General features: G+C 40.0%; 1 protein-coding gene across 5 annotated transcripts in view; it reads right to left on the bottom strand.

Annotated features, from left to right (window-relative positions):
* The window catches only part of RAVER2 (ribonucleoprotein, PTB binding 2), a 36,601-nt gene that overhangs the window by 8,896 nt on the left and 7,690 nt on the right, over nucleotides 1–20,015 (bottom strand). For 3 of the 5 annotated variants that reach the window (XM_042783874.1, XM_042783897.1, XM_042783903.1), the window contains exons 2-9: nucleotides 16,735–16,801; nucleotides 11,732–12,201; nucleotides 7,616–7,807; nucleotides 6,596–6,722; nucleotides 5,570–5,655; nucleotides 2,039–2,143; nucleotides 1,742–1,853; nucleotides 354–586 (exon numbers count right to left, since the gene is read on the bottom strand). In XM_042783874.1, coding sequence (XP_042639808.1) covers nucleotides 354–586; nucleotides 1,742–1,853; nucleotides 2,039–2,143; nucleotides 5,570–5,655; nucleotides 6,596–6,722; nucleotides 7,616–7,807; nucleotides 11,732–12,201; nucleotides 16,735–16,801 — 1,392 coding nt within the window. The remainder of the gene's footprint in view (nucleotides 1–353; nucleotides 587–1,741; nucleotides 1,854–2,038; nucleotides 2,144–5,569; nucleotides 5,656–6,595; nucleotides 6,723–7,615; nucleotides 7,808–11,731; nucleotides 12,202–16,734; nucleotides 16,802–20,015) is intronic. The other 2 variants (XM_042783882.1, XM_042783889.1) reach the window with 2 other exon arrangements.

The raw sequence follows: 20,015 nt of genomic DNA, 5'->3' as shown, positions 1-20,015 counted from the left end.
GAGTCATGAAATTCCACCACAAGTTCAATTTTCAGTCTTTAAAAGGGACATTGCCCTTGAGAGAATTTCATCATCAAATACTATGAGGCATACACATGGAAAAAGATCCCTCCAGCATTGTAAAAAGATTCTTTTGTTAATTCATTTAGACCACCAAAGAGCATTATTGTTCTCCCTATTATTCATAACTGGAATGACCTTAAAATGTCTCATGAATGATCCTGTGACCTAGCAAATTTTATAGTGAAGAACTACAATAAGCAGTTGCAGTTATCTCTCAAGCACGCTGAAATTAAAAAAGAGAAAATTCACACACAAGAATAAAGAAAATATTTGTATTCAATGTTCCTTACCCCCAAACTTGTATCAGTACTTTTTAGTTGATTTTGTTGTTTGGCATGCCCAGCCCGCAAAGCTCCCGCAGAAAGATTTGTTAAGGTCTGATGATAAGGCTGTGATCCCGAGACAACCGCTTCGGTAGTTGATTGTTTATCTGGAGCGTTATTTTGCCCTGGTATAGCTTGTCCAACAATGTGCTGATTCGGAAAGAATGGCAGCATGCCCATCCCTGCTGCTGCTGCTGCTGCTGTTTGAATTGGAGTCAGATTAGATGCTGCAGTCAACCATAAATGGAGAAACTTTTCTCCATTAGACAAGATTTATCAGTACGTTTTGTTTGTGGTTTTTACTAAGTGATGAGAAAAACATTTAGAGATCTATTTTACAGCTGTCCCAGAGCACTGGATTCTGACAATAGTTTTTATTCTTTTACCATCCCAGGAGCAAAGAACTCTATTTAAAGCTAATACAATAGAAAAGCTCTGACTTTTCTAAATATTCACTGCAATAAGTTAATTAGTGTTTCCTGTCACTTTCAAAAAACCTGTGAAAAACATCCTAGAGGATCCTGTACAGGAATAGACGGGAAAAACCCCACCTCAACTGGCATTAGTTAAATTCTTTTTAGCAACAGAAGAGCTAGAAAGTATTCTCCAAAATTAAAATCTAGACACACAGAATAGGTTTCTTCCTTGCCCACCCCGCTGCAAGCTTTTCCTTGCTCCTGGTTACTACCACTCCTCAGACCACGTCTAGAACTGCAGAATACATGGCTCTCAGTGGAGGAAACAAAAAAAGATGATGCACTAAGCAACATCACAAGTGATCTTTCCTCATAAAAACTGAGGGCATCACTGGTGCAGAAATTTGCATTCAAAATTGACACCTGTCACACACTGGATATTAAAACTCTACCGGTTAATGAAATGAATGCAAAAAGAAACTATTTGCGGTGCCTCTTCAGCTACTCAGATTTATTTGCTTTGAACCAATAAACCCCAAAGTTTTGGTCCTACATAAAAAAAACAGATTCCAAGTGTACTAAAAATGCTAGTGACGGAGCAAGCAGAGTGTTTAACCTGCAAATATTCAACCAATGCCACAGTGTACTCTTTCTTCCCTGACAAACAGATGAGAGAAGCCAGGCAACAAAGCAAGGTATTTCAAGTGTGTTTCTTGCTTAAACCGGCAGGTTACAGTTGGTTATATAGCTATATGACTTATTAACTTGCTTAATTATATAGCTATATACCGTGCACTATTGTCCAGCTCTCTGCCTAGCTTTCTGTGCAGTGATAAGGTTCAAACATCTTACTGCTTTTGCTACAGTGGGAGAAAGTAAGGCGCATAATTTCAAGCTGAGCATTTCTACTGATTTGGTATGAAATAAAATGTCATTTACACTTAAGAGCTTCTCCACGGGTTCCCATGCCTGAGCTCACTGATGGCATTACCCCTATTCCCAGTACTGTCTGAAGTAGCATTGTTGGAGGTTCTCCCAGCAAACCCGGTTTCTATAAGGAAGAATAGAAAACTGTGTAAATTATTAAAATAATCTGTCTGTAGCTATTTCTTATAACTTTCACATTCAGTTAATCTTTTTAGATACGCTAAACTGTTAAATTACACTAGATGAAATTAATTATTTATCAGTTGTAAGAGTGTCCAAAGACAGTCATAGTTAAAACGATGACCTTACACTATTAGCCTGAACGTTTTCAATCTTCACCAGCTGCTGCTGTGGCAATGGTAAATGCGCAGGGCTCTGCAGCAGCAGGTTAGATGTACTCCCCAGAATTGAACTCTGCAAAATTATTAAAAGAAGTGTTAGCTGACAGTCATGGAAAACAGTACATTCTTGGAACACTTTCAGATGATACTGCTTAAAGAAGTTTAAATTAGTTTCTGAGTTAATAATGGCAAAGGAAGATAACTATTTCCTCCACAGAACTAAATTTTTGCTTCATTCTTAGAAAGTTAGTTCAAGCTCTTCTCTCTTTCCCAGCCCTTTTTTTCACCTCACGACCACAAGTATGCTTTCTGATGGCTTTTAAAGGATGCAAAGTATACTCCAAATACAATCCAGCCTTCATTGCAGCCCCTGTGTCTAAGCCAACAGGGAAAGCTGAATGTGTTTGAAGCCTCTGCAGACAGACTAGATAGGGGAGTTACTTACAGTGCCAGTAAGAAAGATGAGACACAAGAACTTCAGGGGATGAAGAGCTCTACGAATAAGGACTTCATTGTTTGTTAGCATTTGCATTGTGCCTTGCACTGCAGTTCTAACACATAATCTCCGCCAAATATCTACATGCTTTTTCAGACTCACTTCTAACCAGCAGGGACTCTCATCCCTCGCTTCACAGTTACCAAACAGAATCTTTGAAAGTAAAGAGAAATATCCAGATACGGTTTTCCCTTCTTTTTAGGGACAACTGTCTACATGAAGTTGTATTCCAGAACCATTAAAAAGATTATAAATCACAGAGCCTACAGATTGTCAAGTCTACAAAATATTAACATTTTTCTTTCAAAAATTTCTGGATCAGTTTGCTACCAGAATTGAGCCACTTAATCAACAACTCTGGGGCACCATGTTCAGACTCTGCTACTGGTATATTCAGCATTATGTGCTCTGGCTAGCACAGTGGCTTAAAAGAAACCTTATGTCCACTCTGGATCACAACACCACATTATGAGTCACACTAGCTGAACACAGGCTTGAAAATGTCTTTCTGGCAGCAGGTCCTGAAAGTGATTTGCCAGGAGAAATATAGGTTGCTCTATAAAACTTTCTGTACAGTGGTGCAAGAATAGCTATATGGGACACTGACTGTGTCAAATCACGCCGAGTATAGCCTTCCTCATTTTTTTTGAAATCTCCTACACAAGAAAGATCACCAAAACCAGGTAATGAAGATGGAACCCAAAAAGAAGCCAGTGCATGGCTTTTCAGGTTTCACAGCATCCTGCAAAATACCTTACAAATATTTTCAAGCCTTGGTCACGTCTCTGTGTGGTAGGGTCAAATTCCCTATGAAAAAACCCTCTATGCCTATAATATGGTCTTCTGGACTCAGAAATGTGCAATTTAAAACAAAAAAGTGCCACATCTAGATTTGTTACACATCTGTTATTTTAACCGTCTTAGTGATTTCCAGTAGAAATTATCTAGGGCTGTTTATTGTCACAAATACCAGTGGCTGTCCCTTCTAAACTTGGTGACATTAACAAACAACATGTATTAGTTCAACTGAAAAATGTTCAGAAATACAAGAGTGGAGAGTCAGTTTGGTTAGAATCCTCAGAAGAAATTCTCTGGGTTAATAAAGATTTAATAAACTACTGGATGACTGAGGAAAACCCATCACTGAGAAAGTTTAAAGTGCATTATTTTGGCACATATTAATTGTAACTAAGAGAAATTAAAAGAAAGAGGTTGAAAGTCATGCTACCTCCAGAGTTGAAAGATTACTGGATGAATAATCCATCTGTTCAAACTCCCCTCTGTTGAATCTTTCTTTATCAACTATTTTATAATGTTGTGGCATAATCACCCTAAAAATATTGTTTCTTCTCATGATATTACTTTACAAAACCTTGAATATACAATAGCAAAACCAAGATAGACAGCAAGCTGAATCAATGTGTGAGTGGGGAGAGAGTCAAGCCAAGACACTATCTCCTCTATCTCGCCACAATACTGAATTTCAAGACAACAGTGACCTGGTTCTCTGGCTCTAGAGAAAACTCTGAAATAAGTCACTGAATAACAGAAAAACGTGCCCAATAGAAGGAACTGGGATAATCAAATCCATGTCAATAAAATTCAGGCTGTTAGATCAGGTTTGGAGCTAATTAAATGACAGGAAGCTCCCTGGAAGAGAATTACCTGTATGACTCTCTAACAAGAAAACACCGAGTTGTTTGGCTGCAACACTCCTAAGCCAAAAAACATTGGATCGTCATCAATCACACTGTTAACTGCGTAAAACATGCCTGTCTCCAGCTGTGATTAGAAAACATTCACATTGCCTTCCAAGGAAGCATAGCCTCTCCAAGGCTGAAGAGAGCACCAGTAACTAAATATACCAATTGAAAATGTCATTTAAATATAAAGAAGTACAATGAATGATGTATTCTTTCATTGTACAGGACAAAGGCAACTCACTTGATGGGGCAAAATTAAGTAGTATTTATTCAAAATGGATATATTCACCTACCAGTTTTTAGCAGAAAAAAAAAAACAAAAAAAAAAAACAGAAAAGCTGAATATACTTAACATAAGGAGTATCTCTGCATTTTAATTTTTTCTTAAAGATCTATCAGTCTATCTTTGCCAAAAGAACAGCAGAAGTAAGAACTAATACTTAAGGGGATTTTATTTTTCAAATGGGAATTTCTGAAACATCAGTCAAAGCAATTGATTTCAGTCCCTCACAGGTACTTATAAAAATCCCCACCATGAATGTTAAAGGCAAATTTTGGCTCCTGGCAGTGCTGGAGAAATGTCTGATATAACCTCGATGCAAGGCAGAGGCCAGGCAGGCTGCTGGCCAAGTGAACCGCTGCAGGGAGGAGCTCTGGTTGTGGGTGCTACTCTAGCATGTTCCCATCACCAATTCCAAGGGAAAACTCATCCCAAATATCCGGTATAGTACCTTCCAGGAACTCTGGTGTCCATATGGAAGTTGTATCAACTGTACAGTGAATTACAGATATTCTGAGAACACTTTCAACAGCTTATAACCTTGGGGGTTTTTTGACTAAGAAGTAACATCTGCAAATCACTATTTTTAATAGCATATATAGCACCTTTTCGTCCCTGCAAGCTTTAAAATGAAGATAATGATGCTAAGCTTTTTGCCTTGAATAAAACAATCGAGTCTGTACAGGAAGTGTGTATGAGCAGCTCCAAGAAAAATGGATGTGCCATGCTCCTCAAGTGCTAACTTAAAGAGGAGTTTTTTTGCCAGTAATGGCAAGTTGTCTCTACACCAGCAGGTGTTAGCAAATCAAAAGCTCAGTTAAGATAAAATAACTCACTTGTGGATAGCAATCACAGTCTGCTCTTACATCCCCAGAGGTACCTCATAATTGAGTGCTTTTCTCAAAGATAACTTTAATGAGAACACTTGATTTTTGTTCTAATTTCTTAAAACTTTGAGAATGTTTTTCATGCTAAGATCTCCACAAATATGTATTTCGACAAAAAGTTTTTGTCACATACCTGATGAATTTTATTCAGCTGCAAAAAAGGTGGGCCAACTGCTGAATTTATAAGGTGAGGTAAACCTGCTGATGCTCCAAGAACTGCTTTAGAAACACAAGACAAAGTTGCAGTGTTTTAGAAGTTAGCCAAGTAAATATCTTTGTAAGAGACAGCCTGTATTTTTTAGATTTGGTTTTCACAAAACTTTCCAGTATACTAAAAGTTACTATAATGAAACTTTTCAACACACCTAGCTTTGATTTGCAATTAACAGCATATTAGAGATCCAATGTACCTTCATGGACCTCCTCTGAAGCTGAGAGTTTTGCTCGAAGATGCAGAAATGTCTGCAGTTGACTGCAAGACCACAGTGTTATCTAAAGTGCTTTGAAAGTTCAGCATTAGCTGAAGTGTTTCTTCACTCAAGTGTTCACTTCACGCACAGTTTCTGTGTATCTTCTGTCAGGAGATTACATCACAAACTCTTAGCTGTCCCTAGTCTGACTTTTCAAATTATCTCTTCTCATTCCTGTTTCTAATACTTTCACCATTTGAAATGTGGTAAGATTGGGTTTTACATGTTTATTCACATCCCTCCTAATGAGAAGGCAGAGAAATGTTTTTGGCTAGTGCTGTAATTAAATGCTGTATACAACTATGGTAGCATCCAGGCAAATAACGATTTACATTGAAATCAGTAAGAGAAAGACTCGGGCTGCAAAATTCAGATCTAGAATCAGATTTAAACTTTCCATTAACGATATCTGCAAAAGACATTTAATTTTAAACCCACTGCTAATATAAACATTCAGAGACCACAGAGTTAATGTGAGGACATTTTTAGGTAACACTAAATTTTACCCAAATACAACAGTGTAGCAATCCACCTCTTGCTTTTGCTTTCATAAAATGTGAAAGTGTCTACACACTGAAACAGTGTCTGCAGAGATTTTAAAATAATATTGCTGCTTCTCTCATTTGCCGAAAGCCCTGTATCTCCAAGAACAGGGTTTCTTTTTTTAACTCTGTTTTAAAACAACTTACCAGGTTTAACAGCATGTCCACGCAACTGGGGCTGCAGTAACATTTGCAACATTGCTGGATTATTAAAACTTTTCATAATCTGCACTGGATTTGGCTCTGGAAGCAAGCCTTTCTTATTGTTCCTCATCTCCAATTAAAAGAGATATAAAAATGTTAGAATCAAGAGAAAACAAAGAACACATTTAAATCCCTCAAACTTGTGATGGTAATGTACACATTTCATCTCACACAGAAAAACCACCTCCTTCGGTTTCCTGCTCCTTTCCGTGCTCCTTTTCCCTCAAATGAAACACTTAACAAACTATTCCTCCAAAACTTCAAGAATATTTTTCCTGAGACACATTTCTTTTTTTTCCCTTAAACCAAGACAGAGTTATCAATAAAGGAGAATATGTAAGGCACTGTTAACATGAACACCACCTACTATCTTATGGTAGCACCACTCATGTCTCTTACAAAGACGTGAGCTAACGCTAGCCAAAGTAATGAGACTGTTCTGCTTCTGTGTTTAAGACAGCTTCATGTAACACCTGTCACATCTAATTTTCTAGGAAATAATTTGATAAGACATGTGGGTGTAAAAAGCTTTCTTCTATATCGAGCATGAAATTAAAACAATTTCTCCTACCTAGAAGTTTATCTTAAAATCGACAAATTCTTGCCTCTCTGTTTTAAACCAAATTTTAGCTTGTCAAATGATTCCACTTCCAGTTACTTTTGTTTTGAACAGGAACAATTTCCCTTACAGAAAATGAAATTTACTCAAATCACAGAGTTACGTAAGTGTAACTTTGTGGTATTTTACTGCCATATTTTACCATTTCTCCTTGCAGTATATGGCCACACTTTGCCTAGGAAGGAGGGTGAACTGGGCTGACTAGATTAAAAAACAAAAAAGGCCAATGCTTCCAAAAGCTTGCCTCCTTTTCCTGATGCAAAGCAGCTGACTTCCTCTGACCCCACTCAGGCTGCTCAAGGTGTATCAAGTTAATTCTGAAAACAGATTTGCAAATATCTTACCATCCTCTGTGCTGCTATAAGTGCTGCTAGCGTGCTTCTGCCTGGCGCTCCCGGAGCACAGTACGACACCTGGACTCTCCTTCCCTTGATAGTCATGCCATCGGTGACTTCTTGTACTTTCTCAGCCTGCTCTGCAGTTTCATACTCCACCACCGCAAAGTCACCAATATAACTGTCTTCATCCTGAGCAAACTGAAACAACATGTCACAATGCACTGAATAAAATGAAGAATTTCAGGAACTGACTTGCAATATTTTCATCTAACCCTTGCAAAATACTTCACAATCAATTGACACCGTATGTCAATGCCTACCAGAAACATACTGATTCGTTCTCAAATGTGCTAGATACAAGCTGAATATCCTGTCTTTATATGATATTTGGTATGCATGCTCTATCTACTTGAATTACCACCTTCACATCAATTTAATCTCATGGCAAACCTGAGCTATGAAACGTACTTAACACATATTTTCAGAATAAAGAAGGATTGAAAAGGAAACTGTAAATACAGCTGTATGCTACAATAATTTTCATTTTGTAGGATAAGAATTATAAACTCATTATTGTTCAATTTTTAAGCCTACAATAATAAAAAATGTCATTCACAAGACTACATGATAGTTGTTGAAACATGTAACAATGCAAATTCCACTGATATATACTGCCTTTTAGGAGAATATGAAGTCTGTGGTCATATTTAATGCCAAGAGAAGATGCCAGACTGATCAATCAAGCAGACTGGAAACAGGCTTATGTGTCAAACAATGCTGTGTCCTTTGTTTGCAGAGTTTTATAGCAGAACGAGCAGATTTAAATCAAACAAAAAAAAAAGGGGGTGAGAAGGGAGGGAATAAAGCTTAGGCAAAAATCTCCAGTCCCAAAATGAACAGAAATGATATACTGATACTAGCACTGATGTGGACAAGAGGAAATCTCCTCTAGATTTCACTAGGTAAAAAAAACCCTATTCCAAACTATTAGGTCCCACAAACTTACGCTAACAATTGAAATATAAATCTCAAAGATTTTGAAGAAAAAAAGGGTAGTCAGATCTTTAATGCCACTGTTACAGACTGGCCTCTGGGAAGAGCTCTGGAGAACACGCATATTTTGATAAATAAATACACACATAGGTATGTATATGCTATGTGTATATACATATGTGTGTGCCTATGTGAAGAAGCATTATATTTTATTTTGACATCAGTTTAGCTGCACTGGCAAAGACCTGAAGTACTTGTGAAAAGAATATTTTGCAGCTATGGAATGTACTGTAGCTTCATGCACAGCTAAAAACTCCCTTAACATGTGAAAGTGCAGCTACCAGTAATCTTGCAAATGGATCAGGAATTTTTAAATTTCCCAAGTAAATAGATACTGAAGAAAAGTCCTCTGTCCCTACCTAGATAACAGTGGAAACCTAGTGACAATTGAAAGTTGACATAAGAAAGGAATGAGTCCTTTTTTGGTCTCCTTTTTTTGGTCCATTTTGTTGAGGCAAAGGACATAACATGTCCTGTAAGTCCTCAAAGCCAGTATCTGGCTTCAGCTCTTCCTAACAGAACTTTTCTATTGTCAACAGAGGAAAAATCAAATTGATTTCAAAAACTGGTAACTTTGGAATAAAACAAAATAAACCCAAGTTTATTTCATTAATTCAGCTACGAATTTTAGGTAAAAGATCACATTTACGTGATGAAATACTGCATCAGAGTGACCAGCAGAACTAAGCCTTGAAAGCAGCACAAAACAGCTACGTTAAAAAAGCCATACCAGGAAATGGGCAAAATGGTCAAAGTGACCCTACTGGAGGGACAATTGGTGCAGGAGCGGTGTGAAGGCTGGATTGGCCAAGACTAGGAAATGGAAGGAAGAGAGAGACTGTAGTCATGAAGATGTAAAATAACAAGACTGTGAACAAACATTTTAATTGTTTTTCTAAAATGTACTCATTCTTCCAGAAGTTTTCCAGACAAAGGCACTTCTAGTTATTCTCTACAGAAATTCCGCCCCCATCTCCATTTCTGCTACCCTGTCCTCTCCTAGTTTTCCCTTTATGTCTCTCCTCTTATGTCTCTACTCATCGTGTCACAACCCCCTCCTTGCTTTTTCCACACCTTCTTCCTCCTTCTCCTTCTATCTTTCTCCTTCTCCTTCCTTTGTACTTGATTTTTAGGTCATCTCACTCATAAAACCATAATTAGCACTACTGTGATGAGAATTCATCCATCGTCCTCCCTTTTTCATCCAGCGAGTTTGAACTACTTGTTTACCCACCTCCACCCTCGCACTTTCCCTCGCCGGAGAGCTGCTCCCCCATTAGCCCACGGGGTTCGCCTCCATCGCTCACCCATCACATCTGCAAACCAGCACCTCTGCTGCCTCCACCCCTCGAGGCAGAGCCTCCCTTACCAGTCAGTACCTGTCGGATGCCCAGTGGAAACATGAGGCACGACTGGGAATAAATCACACGTTTATTCTCTGCGAATCACTGAGAATAAATCAGAAGTTATTGTAAGTAAACCTATTTTTCTTCTATGATCTATCTATTAGGTTACTACACAGTGTGTTTATACAAGTAATAGGTAATATGAGAATGTTCCAAGAACGTTTTGTTGGATATATTTCTGACTAGGTGCCTACTTCCTAATTCAAAAGTATACTGTTCAATTCCTGTATTTTATAAGAACATGTATTTAGTGCCATTTACTGACAGAATGCATACACAAACAAACCCTCCTCGCTTATACCAGGTGTGACCCACGTATCATTATGTTTTAAGAAGGAAGGTAAAAGTCAATTTTTAAGTGCCTCTAACTGCACAGCAGAATATTGTTAGTGAAAACTATCTTTACCAAAGAAGCCTGTTATTCTTGAACTTCAGAATCTTTAAAGGATGTTGAAAAATTGTTGGGAGAGCTGGTAACAGTCTGCAGATTATCTGACAGCTGGAGAAAAAGCCCTGAAGTAAAAGACTTTAAAAGACCAATCTGTTTAGCTAGTTAAACACAGATTGAGCAAGTGACTTCATTACAGCACTTAATACCTTCTTACTGGAAGACAATAGTGGGGAGCAAAGGCTCCTCAATCTAGTCATCAGTGAGGTGAAGCTGAAGCCAGATACACTCAACTGAGAAAACAGACACAAGTGCAAAATAACAAGTGACAGGCAGTTTCTGGAAAGAGTTACTTCCAATTTATGCATCTCCTGGTATATCTGGATCAAGCAAGTGTAAGGATGTGCTTTAGCCAACTACAAATTACTGGGGCTTGAAAAGAGTGCTAGGGAAAATGTGATGGCCTGCAGGTGGTCAGACCAGACAGCCTGATGGACCTTCAGGTCTTAGATGCTGAAAATCTCTGATTACTTATCCCTGAAGCTAATCTCTGAGCAGCCTCCCCAGATAATTAAGAAAAACAGAAACAAAAACCCAAACAACTGAAATCATACCCAACTGTGTGACTATAAAGCAAGCTTTCTTTCTACTGGCTAGTATCTCAAGAGCCATGATGAGAAGGAAACTTTTACATTTACAAAGGCTAGTAAGGATCTACCTCTTCTGTACCCACAAGCTTTCCAAAAGATGTATCACTTCTATCACTGGCAAGCCCAGCCAACTATGAGATCCCAAGCCTATATATTCTGCAGTTAAGGAAAAAACACATTAGATACTAAATATATTCATTTCTTAAATACATTAATTATATACATGTATATTCTCCATCATCTAAACTGTTGCACTTGTGGTATTCATACTATCTGGCTTTCTTTACTGAGCAATAAAACCATCATCAATGTTTACTTTAAAAGCTCTCTAAAATATTTCTAAAATTATATTCAATAAAATACATGAGGAGGGGATATCTTATAAACATTTTGCAAGTGCTTCGTGGGAGTGGTCTCCTGCATAATTCCCAGATGACATCAACCAATCACTGCAAACCCATACCAAAAAAGCATCTGTACCACGTCATATATCACAATGCAGATGCATAACCGTTTACCGCTTAACTGAAAAAATAAAAGGATAGGACAGCAAGCCGTGAAGATTTAAATACAGAGCTACTCAAATCATGACCATGACGTTCCAAAAGATACAAAGTCAACATACCTGGCAGAAAACAGGTTTATACTTTAGTGAGAAAGCTTGGATCAGTTCTTTTGAATCCACGTAGTCTTTTGGAAATTTATCTACGCAAAGGCACTTGGAGTGAATAAGATTTGTCGTCAGCTGGTTCACATCCATCCACTGTGCAAAGAGAGTGCTCTCGTCTAACTGTTTCCCCAGAAGTTCCAATCTCGCCTTTGCAGCAGAGTCCTTCTTCATGTATTCCACAAAGCCATAGCCCTTTGAATGGCCAGTAACTTCGTTATAGACCAAAAAACACCTCTCGACATTGCCATATGCACGCACAAGTTCTTCAAACTCTTCTAACGTAAATGAAATGGGCAAATTAGTAATACACAGCAAAGCATCTGTTGGTTGGAGTTGCACAGATATTTCTTTTCCCCGAAGAGAATACTGGTGAAATTTCCGAATTGCGTTTTGAGCCTGATCTCCATTTAACAGAGTAACAAATGCTGTAAGAGACCAAAACAAGTTACATCACCTAGCACAGCTTCTCTCCAGCTACAGAGGTAGCTATTATACCTTTTCCCTCCCCTCAAAACCCACGAGTATAAGTAACAGGAAAAATGACAGTTCGGGATTTACCCTGAAGATGTGCTAGAGATACACTGTAATACATATTTTCAAGTTTGACATTATCAACTGGATGTCATGAGTAATTAACTAAAAGAGTGACTACAGAAACACAGTTAGACACAACCCCACTACTTGTAACACAACAAGGTTTTACATTTGGGAAACAAAAAGGAATTAAATTTTCTACTGAAGCCAACACATTGCTGATTCTACTGAATTTCTTCGACGACAGCATCCATAAATTCTCACTTTGGGGTTACTGGACCTTTTTTGTGTTTTCAGTCTGAAAAGCATTTCACAGAATCACAGAGTAGATAAGGTTGGCAGGGACCTCTGGAGGTCAGCTTGTCCAACTCCCTGCTCAAGCAGGGGTACCCAGAGCTGGTTGCACAGGACCATCTCCAGGTGGGTTCTTAATATCTCAAAAAGAATAGAGAGGCCACAACCTCTCTGGGCAACATGTCACAGAGCTTGGTGACCCTCACAGTGAAAAAGTGGTTTCTGATGTTCAGAGAGAAACTCCTGTGGTTCAGTTGGCACCAGTTGCCTCGTACCCTGTGAATTAAAGAGGATGTAACAGCCTGCAGTGAACCAAGCAGATGGAAGTTATTCATTCATGTGTTTCCAACACGTGACCAACCAAAGTGCACAGCACAGGGCAGTCCCAGGCAAAGATTTTGGTTCATTTCACAAAAAGACAGGCAGAAGTCTCGCACTTCACCTAGAGATGCCCTCAGCATTGCCAGCCACTCCTGAACGCAGGGTTGGGTACTGGGACTTGTCTTCAATGCCAAAGGCGTGGAAAATCCCGCTGAGAAAACTCAATGAGTGTCTTTTTTCCAGAATAGCCTTCAAACCCACAAATCTCAGCAGCAAGTACCACCCAAATCTTTAAAACAGGGCACTGGGTAGGACATGCTGCTATTAATTGTCTTTCAACCTTTGCTGAGCTGCTGTTTTTTACACTGATTCTACAGCTACTTCATTTCCTTCCGCAGCACTACCAATTCTTGTTTTCTATTTCATTATTTATTTCTGTGTCTTCTCACTTGACTGCTGGAAAAGAGGTATCACGTGGATGCAGCACCAACTCTAGGCACCAGCCCCGGGGATGCCACGGCCACATCACAGTGGGCAGACTGCTCGTGGCCCCAGACGGGTATAAAAAGGACTGAGCCAGCCCAGACCAGTGGTCGAGGAGGCAGGCGAGCGAGGGCTGAGCAGGCATGGAGGGGAAGGCAGAGGTGACTTCTGTTGCTTCTCCTGAGAAATACAGCCAGACTCCTGGAAAGGGACGCAACCAGAGCACAGTTCCTGTCCTCTCTCACTTTGTCACTTGGCTGGAGAGCTGTCATTGCTCTACAGGAAAGATAAGACAGTCCTGCCCTCTATCCTATCCTGGTTTTACACGGAGCTTCCCGCAACCATGGGCCAAGATTGCTCCACAATCCTCTCCCTTAGGCAGACAAGGGCTGGGCACTGGCCCTGGGGATGCCATGGCCATGTCATAGTGGGTAGAGCACGGTCCATGTCATGGTGGGCTGACAGCATTGGCCCAGGACAGATGTCTCCTAGAAGCTTGGGATTCATACGATAGACATCCTCAGCATGAGGCTGGCATTGTTGCAGGGAGGGCTGTTAATGGTGACAGGATGGCCGATCTGGTTGCTGCTTCTCCTGTCCTTGACAGCCACAACCTGGGCAAGAGCACAACCACATGACGGCATGCTCCAGTCATGTCCCACCTCACCCCCGGTCCAAAGAGCTCTCAATGCTCTACAGGACAGATAAGACAGCCTCGGCCTCTATCCATCCTGGTCTTGCAGGGAGCTTCCCAAAGCCATGGGCAAAGCTTTTCCACAAACTTCTCCCCTGGGTAGCCAAGGAGAGGGCCCCAAATGAGGTAGAGGCAGCAGCTGTGGTTATGCCACGGACATGTCACAGCCAGCAAACTGCTTGTGGTGGTCCACATCACAGTGGGGTCAGAGAAATGGTTGGCCCTGGACGGGCCTAAGAAGAGCTGTGCCAGCCCAGACTGGCAGACAAGGAGACAGGTGAGCAAAAACTTAAGAGGCTCCACAACACCCACCATATCTGTACACTGTCATCATCCTACAGACAGCAAACCAGAAGGTGATCACATCCCTGGGCAAAGGGAGAGCCACATCACCCACTGTATCTGTACCCCATACAAGTCCCACAGGCAGCTGAAAGTAACACGCAGCTGTGGACCCAACAGCCACCATATCTGTACCCAACCCAGGTCCCACAGGCAGCATGAAGGTGTCTGCAGCCATGGAAAAAGGAAGCTCTGCAGCACCCACTGTATCTGTACCCCATCATCATCCAACAGCCAGCCAGTAGGCCAACCGTGGGCAAAGGGAGAGCTGCACCACTCACCGTGTCTGTACCCCATCCAGGTCCCACAGGCAGCTCAAAGGTGCCCGCAGAGAAAGGATGCTCTGCAACACCACCGTATCTCTGCCATGTCATGGTCCCACAAGCAGCTGGAAGGAAGTTCCAACCATGGTGAAAGGGACCTCTGCAACACCCACCGTATCAACACCCCGTCCTCATCCTACAGATGCCCACAGCTGTGGACTAAAGTCAGCAGCACCACCCACTGCATTCGGACCCCATCCAGTTCCCACACGCTGCTGGAAACGGGCAACTGGATTCTCAAATAGATTGAAATGTGCCTGGGTAATCCCCATTATTTTGCTCTCCAGTGTTCTGACACAGTGTCAAATATTATCCTAATAGTATCCTATTCTCTAATAGGATACTATTTGGTATATTCTAAGGATAGTTACATAAAAGATATGGATAGATGATAAGCAAGTTTAAAAATACTGTTAGCTTTTTAAGATAAAATTTTCTTCCCCGATGTTTTGAGGTCATTTAGGGCTACTTCCAGAAGTTTATCATTAATCTTAAACTAGTTTGTATAATCAAGTGAAAACTCAGGAGAATTTTAATCTAATTGGAAACATCTACAGAACTCTACAAAGTTCCCATAATGTCCATTAAACTAAAACACCATTAAATCTATCTAACAAAAAAAATAAAAACAACTAAAGAAATCACAAAAAAACCCCTCAATAAAACAGAGTTCCTTACACAAATAGTTTGCACTACAATATGTGTGTCCTTCTTTTGGGTGGATAACTACTCTGTTGTGTCAGCACTTCTTTGGACAAGACAGAATACATTCACATAAACAGCCACAGACAGAGTCAAAACCACTAGCAGAACTTTTGCTTTTTGCACAACAAAACTACTAATACCACAGTTTTAAAACCTTCATGAATATGGAGATAAAGTAATTTAATCTATCCAAATGAGAAGCCAAGAAAAAATAAACCACCTACAGTGTATTCCAGTCACAAAAATATGCAGAGGCATGCAGTAAAACATACAAAAATTCACGTGAATAGGCAAAGAGTACTATATATATACACTCTAAAAACAACGCAAATGCATACACAGTAAAAAAATAGTTATATATGAGTGCATCTAGATTAAATGAAAAAATCATCCTTCTCTTACTCTTCCCAAGTATTTTCAAATATTTCCTTTCACACTGAACACAGATGTTCAGTCTGCTGTTATACAGCAGACTACAGTCCCTCACATACAGACTAGTCTTATTCCATAGTCAGAAATCAAATTTGCAAGATACTGGGACAGTAATGCACAAGTTTTTGCTCCTTAGAAGCAGGTGTCGAGAAACACCATTATCTTCACAAAATCCTGACAGAAATCTATCACAGCTATTGCATTAAGATTTTGTCCTGAAAACCAAGGTTGCCTCAAGAGATAGCCCAGGCAGTGGGACCTACAGTGATTTGGAAGGACAGGAACATGCAGAGAAATATTTGTCCATTTCTGTACCTCACAGGCACTAAAAATCCATGAATCCACCACCCCCACCCTCACCCCCCCCCTTTAGAAAATTAATTTGTAAATGGAAGATCAGACTTAAATAATTCAGGACAACATTTCCTTCAATGACTTAAGTATTTCTTTAATAAATTGCTTCTGGCTTATATTACCTGATGTAAATGCTAGGCACGCCTCTGACTGTGTCATAGGCACATGTGGTCTGTCCTAAGGGAGGCCTCAGGACTAGTTTTTCAAAGGAAATCAGACAGTTGAGGTTAGCCTTGTCCCAAAGACAGACTCACTGAGGGAATATGTCCGAGATATACCACAGTGGACCAACTTACTTCTAGCTGACATCAGGGAAGTTTCCAACTTTCCACTTGCTTCAGTAGAAGTAAAAGGCACTGCCAATCAAGCTATGTGATGGCAGAGAAGCTGATGACTTCACACATGGCAGATGATGTTCCTCACTAGTTTTATCACACACTTGAAACATATAACACTAGAAAATTTTAAGTTCTTACCTGTTCTTTTATTTCTGTCCACGTAACAATATTTGATTTCATAATCTTTGAATAAGTCATGGATTTCCTGAAAGAAAAAAGTACAGGTAACATCAGATAAATAATTCACCAGACCAAATAAGTGTATAAATTAATCTTCATTAAAAAACCCCAAAAATACAACCCAAAACCAAACCAAAACCAAAAACGTTCCAAATAAACAGCAAATTTCACCACAGAAACACTATCAAATATTTGTTTTTAAAAAAGCTGGTTATACTACTGCAGTAATGTTTTTATCTAATATAAAGTGGCCTATTGAATTTGATTAATTTACTTTTTGTTATACAAAGTCACATAAGCACAGCAGGGTGTCCTGTTGACTGTCTTTTAATAAAGATGAATAACATCACAGTTTTATTAAATAGCAAAACCCCCACAATTTCTCCAAAGTACAGCTAGCATAATTAAAATACCACACAGACTAGAAATACTGGCAACATCGTATCACACAGTTTAGCGAGGGTAGCCAACGCTGTCATAAAATGCAACAGTTGCTTTAGTGTCCTCTAACTGCACAAGTTCACTTTAACAGATTTTCACACTTTTAATAATGAATATTATTTCAAGCAGCAGATAATTGTGCCTAGAATAACCCCTGGGAAGTATCCTCTATCATTAGTGCACAGATGCTCCACGAAGAATCAATCCCAAGAGCATCATTTGCTCCCATTAATTAATGGAGAGTGAGCAGGGGTGCAGGAGGGGTGGGCAAGTGTAAGAGGTGTGTACCAGATTGCTACAGCTATTCCCCAACAAGAGCAAGGTGTATGCACATGTCCCACAAAAGACATGAACGATTATCAGTTCAGTGGTGAGAATGCAGAGGTGAACATTAATCATCCCCAAGAAGAAACCCTGAGCAGTAGCCTGGATATGTGCATTCTTTTAGTTGGATAAATCCCATACCCAATAGCAAAATACCATCTGGGTAAGCAAAATAATCAACCAACTTTGTCTGAAAGTGTAATTCCAGACAATTTCCAGTAGTACAGTCTACTTGCCAGTTTGCTAATTCAATATATATAGCCTAAAGGTTAATTGGGTTCTCCATGACTGGTATCAGGTGCATACCTTTTAGTCAAGCGAGCACCAATCTCTAGTTTCACTAGTTAACAGCTGTCAAATACTACATTAATAAAACATGGCAGTGTTTCTCAAGCTACCAGCCATCCTCTAATCATATGTGATAAGGATGTGGTTTCTGAAACACAAAATAGGCCAGGCACAATTCAAAGATTCAAGTCAGGTAGGCGATTTGACTGTAGACACCTCTCTAACAAGAATTAGACGGTAGTTCATTCTCAGACATGAGAGACTGAGAAGACAATTTCTGCACAGTTTTGCACAGCTCAGCTGTACTGTAGCAGTGAAGACTCTAAAGAAGTTATTTCTGTCCCACTTAGAAAAAGGGGGACATATTTTCCTTTTTTATTTCCTGTATTATTTTACAAGAGTAACACTGAAAGTTCTTCTATATGATGATTAAGTAGCAGGAAATATTCTTTCAAGAGCTTCAAACACTCTTTGGAAAGTTGTCTGTGAATCAGATGATTCTACATGATTTCCAAGTAACTGTTTGAAATTTTAACTGAGAGGGAAAATAGCCTGTATTGCAGCTATCTTTGCGGGATAATTGTGAAGTCTCATGTAAAAACCAGTGAGAACATAAGGAAGATTTAAAATCAAAACCTAATTTAAGCAAAGCAATTTTAGTAAAGATTTTAACACTGACTTCCACAAGTTGTTGCAAACACTGCCAGGTTTGTGCAATGGGCTCTTCCAGGAAGGTGCTTGTTCTTGTGCTGTCACGGCCCCCACAGCAGGGACCTTTACCTGTGGAATTGTGTTTGTGTAGTATTTCAGTGAAAGCATTTTTCACATAAAGACCACTTGTGACAATTTACAGAAATAAAACACACCGTGCCAACTCTTAAGCAAATGTATACTTCTTCAAATTAAACAGATGTGTAAATATCTGTGTACATTAGATTAAGATTCTTTATAATATTTTCAGAATTACTAACCCAGCTTTTGAACTCGGGCACTTCTCTTACAAATTACCTTCAGCATCTTTCAACACTTAGGTCTGTTAAAAAAGAACGAACACTACCACCACTTTAACGCTGTTAACAGTTTCTATTCCTGACAGCTCAGAGCAGAAATGTCAGGGTAAGCGACAAGATCCCTTTACCTGCTGTTCCTCACCAGGTTCAGCTGCGCACCACCAAACATCGTGCACCAACAGCACTGAATGTAGTTGGCCCCTTTGGCAGAAGCAGTTACCCGGTACTTGGGCCGGGATGGAGTGCTTACTCTGAGAGAAGAAACGGGTCATCCAAGTCAGGTATATTCTCTGGTGCGACCCTATTAAATTCCAAGGAATGTAAGCAGAGGGCTGTTTCCCTGAGCACAGCAGAAACAAACAGCTGCAGTTCACTCCCCGTTCCCGACCTGATGGCTCACTTCCCCGGGGAGCCTGGGCTCCGTGCCCCAGCCCCTCAGCAGGAGTAATAAACCCAGCGGTGGTCCTGCAGGTGAGCAGTGGCTGCCATCCCCAGTGCCACCACTTTGCCCACGCTCACAATATCCACATCCAACCTGTCTGTTGTCCAAGCCTGACCACTGCTAGTATTTTTTCCACCTAACATTTACAAACCTGCTTCTCCTAAAGGATCTTTTCCTCTTTTATAAATGAGTGTATCTACTAGTCTAAAAAAAAAAATTACAATTACTACAATAAATATCATTTAACTGCATCATATTAAGTTTAAACAAAATGGCAGCATCCACTAACACAGGGAAGGTCTAGCTGCCATGAGCGTCATGCACTGAACGTCAGGCTAGATTATAATATTTTGACAACAAAAATTGTAAGCAGCTATAAAGCTATCTGGCAGACTTACTGCAGTCACAGATCCTGGGACGTTTCCAACACAAACACTGATTATAGTGCCTGTCTTGACCCTTAATTATTGCACTCCTACGATCAACTTGTAGTTGGCTCCTGAACCCGATGTAAAACTCAGCACCAACTCTTGGGGACCGAGTTGTGTTTGTACCTGAGCAAAGTCCCCGCTGGGCAGCTCCCGGGGAATGTGTCCCTGGTCAAAGCAAGGATGATACGTATCATGGAAAGGGGGAGGAGGAGAGAAAACAGAGGAGAGATTGCTCAGAGTACCAGCAGTTTTATAAACATGCGGGCCATGCCAGCAGCTCTAAGTAAACATCTTGGAACAGAA

The sequence above is a fragment of the Tyto alba genome, unplaced genomic scaffold (assembly GCF_018691265.1).
Source record: "Tyto alba isolate M040663 unplaced genomic scaffold, T.alba_DEE_v4.0 Super-Scaffold_1000006, whole genome shotgun sequence".
NCBI classification, from domain to species: Eukaryota; Metazoa; Chordata; class Aves; order Strigiformes; family Tytonidae; genus Tyto; species Tyto alba.
Note: the sequence above shows the minus strand (reverse complement) of the source record. Positions and strands in the feature narration are given on the sequence as shown.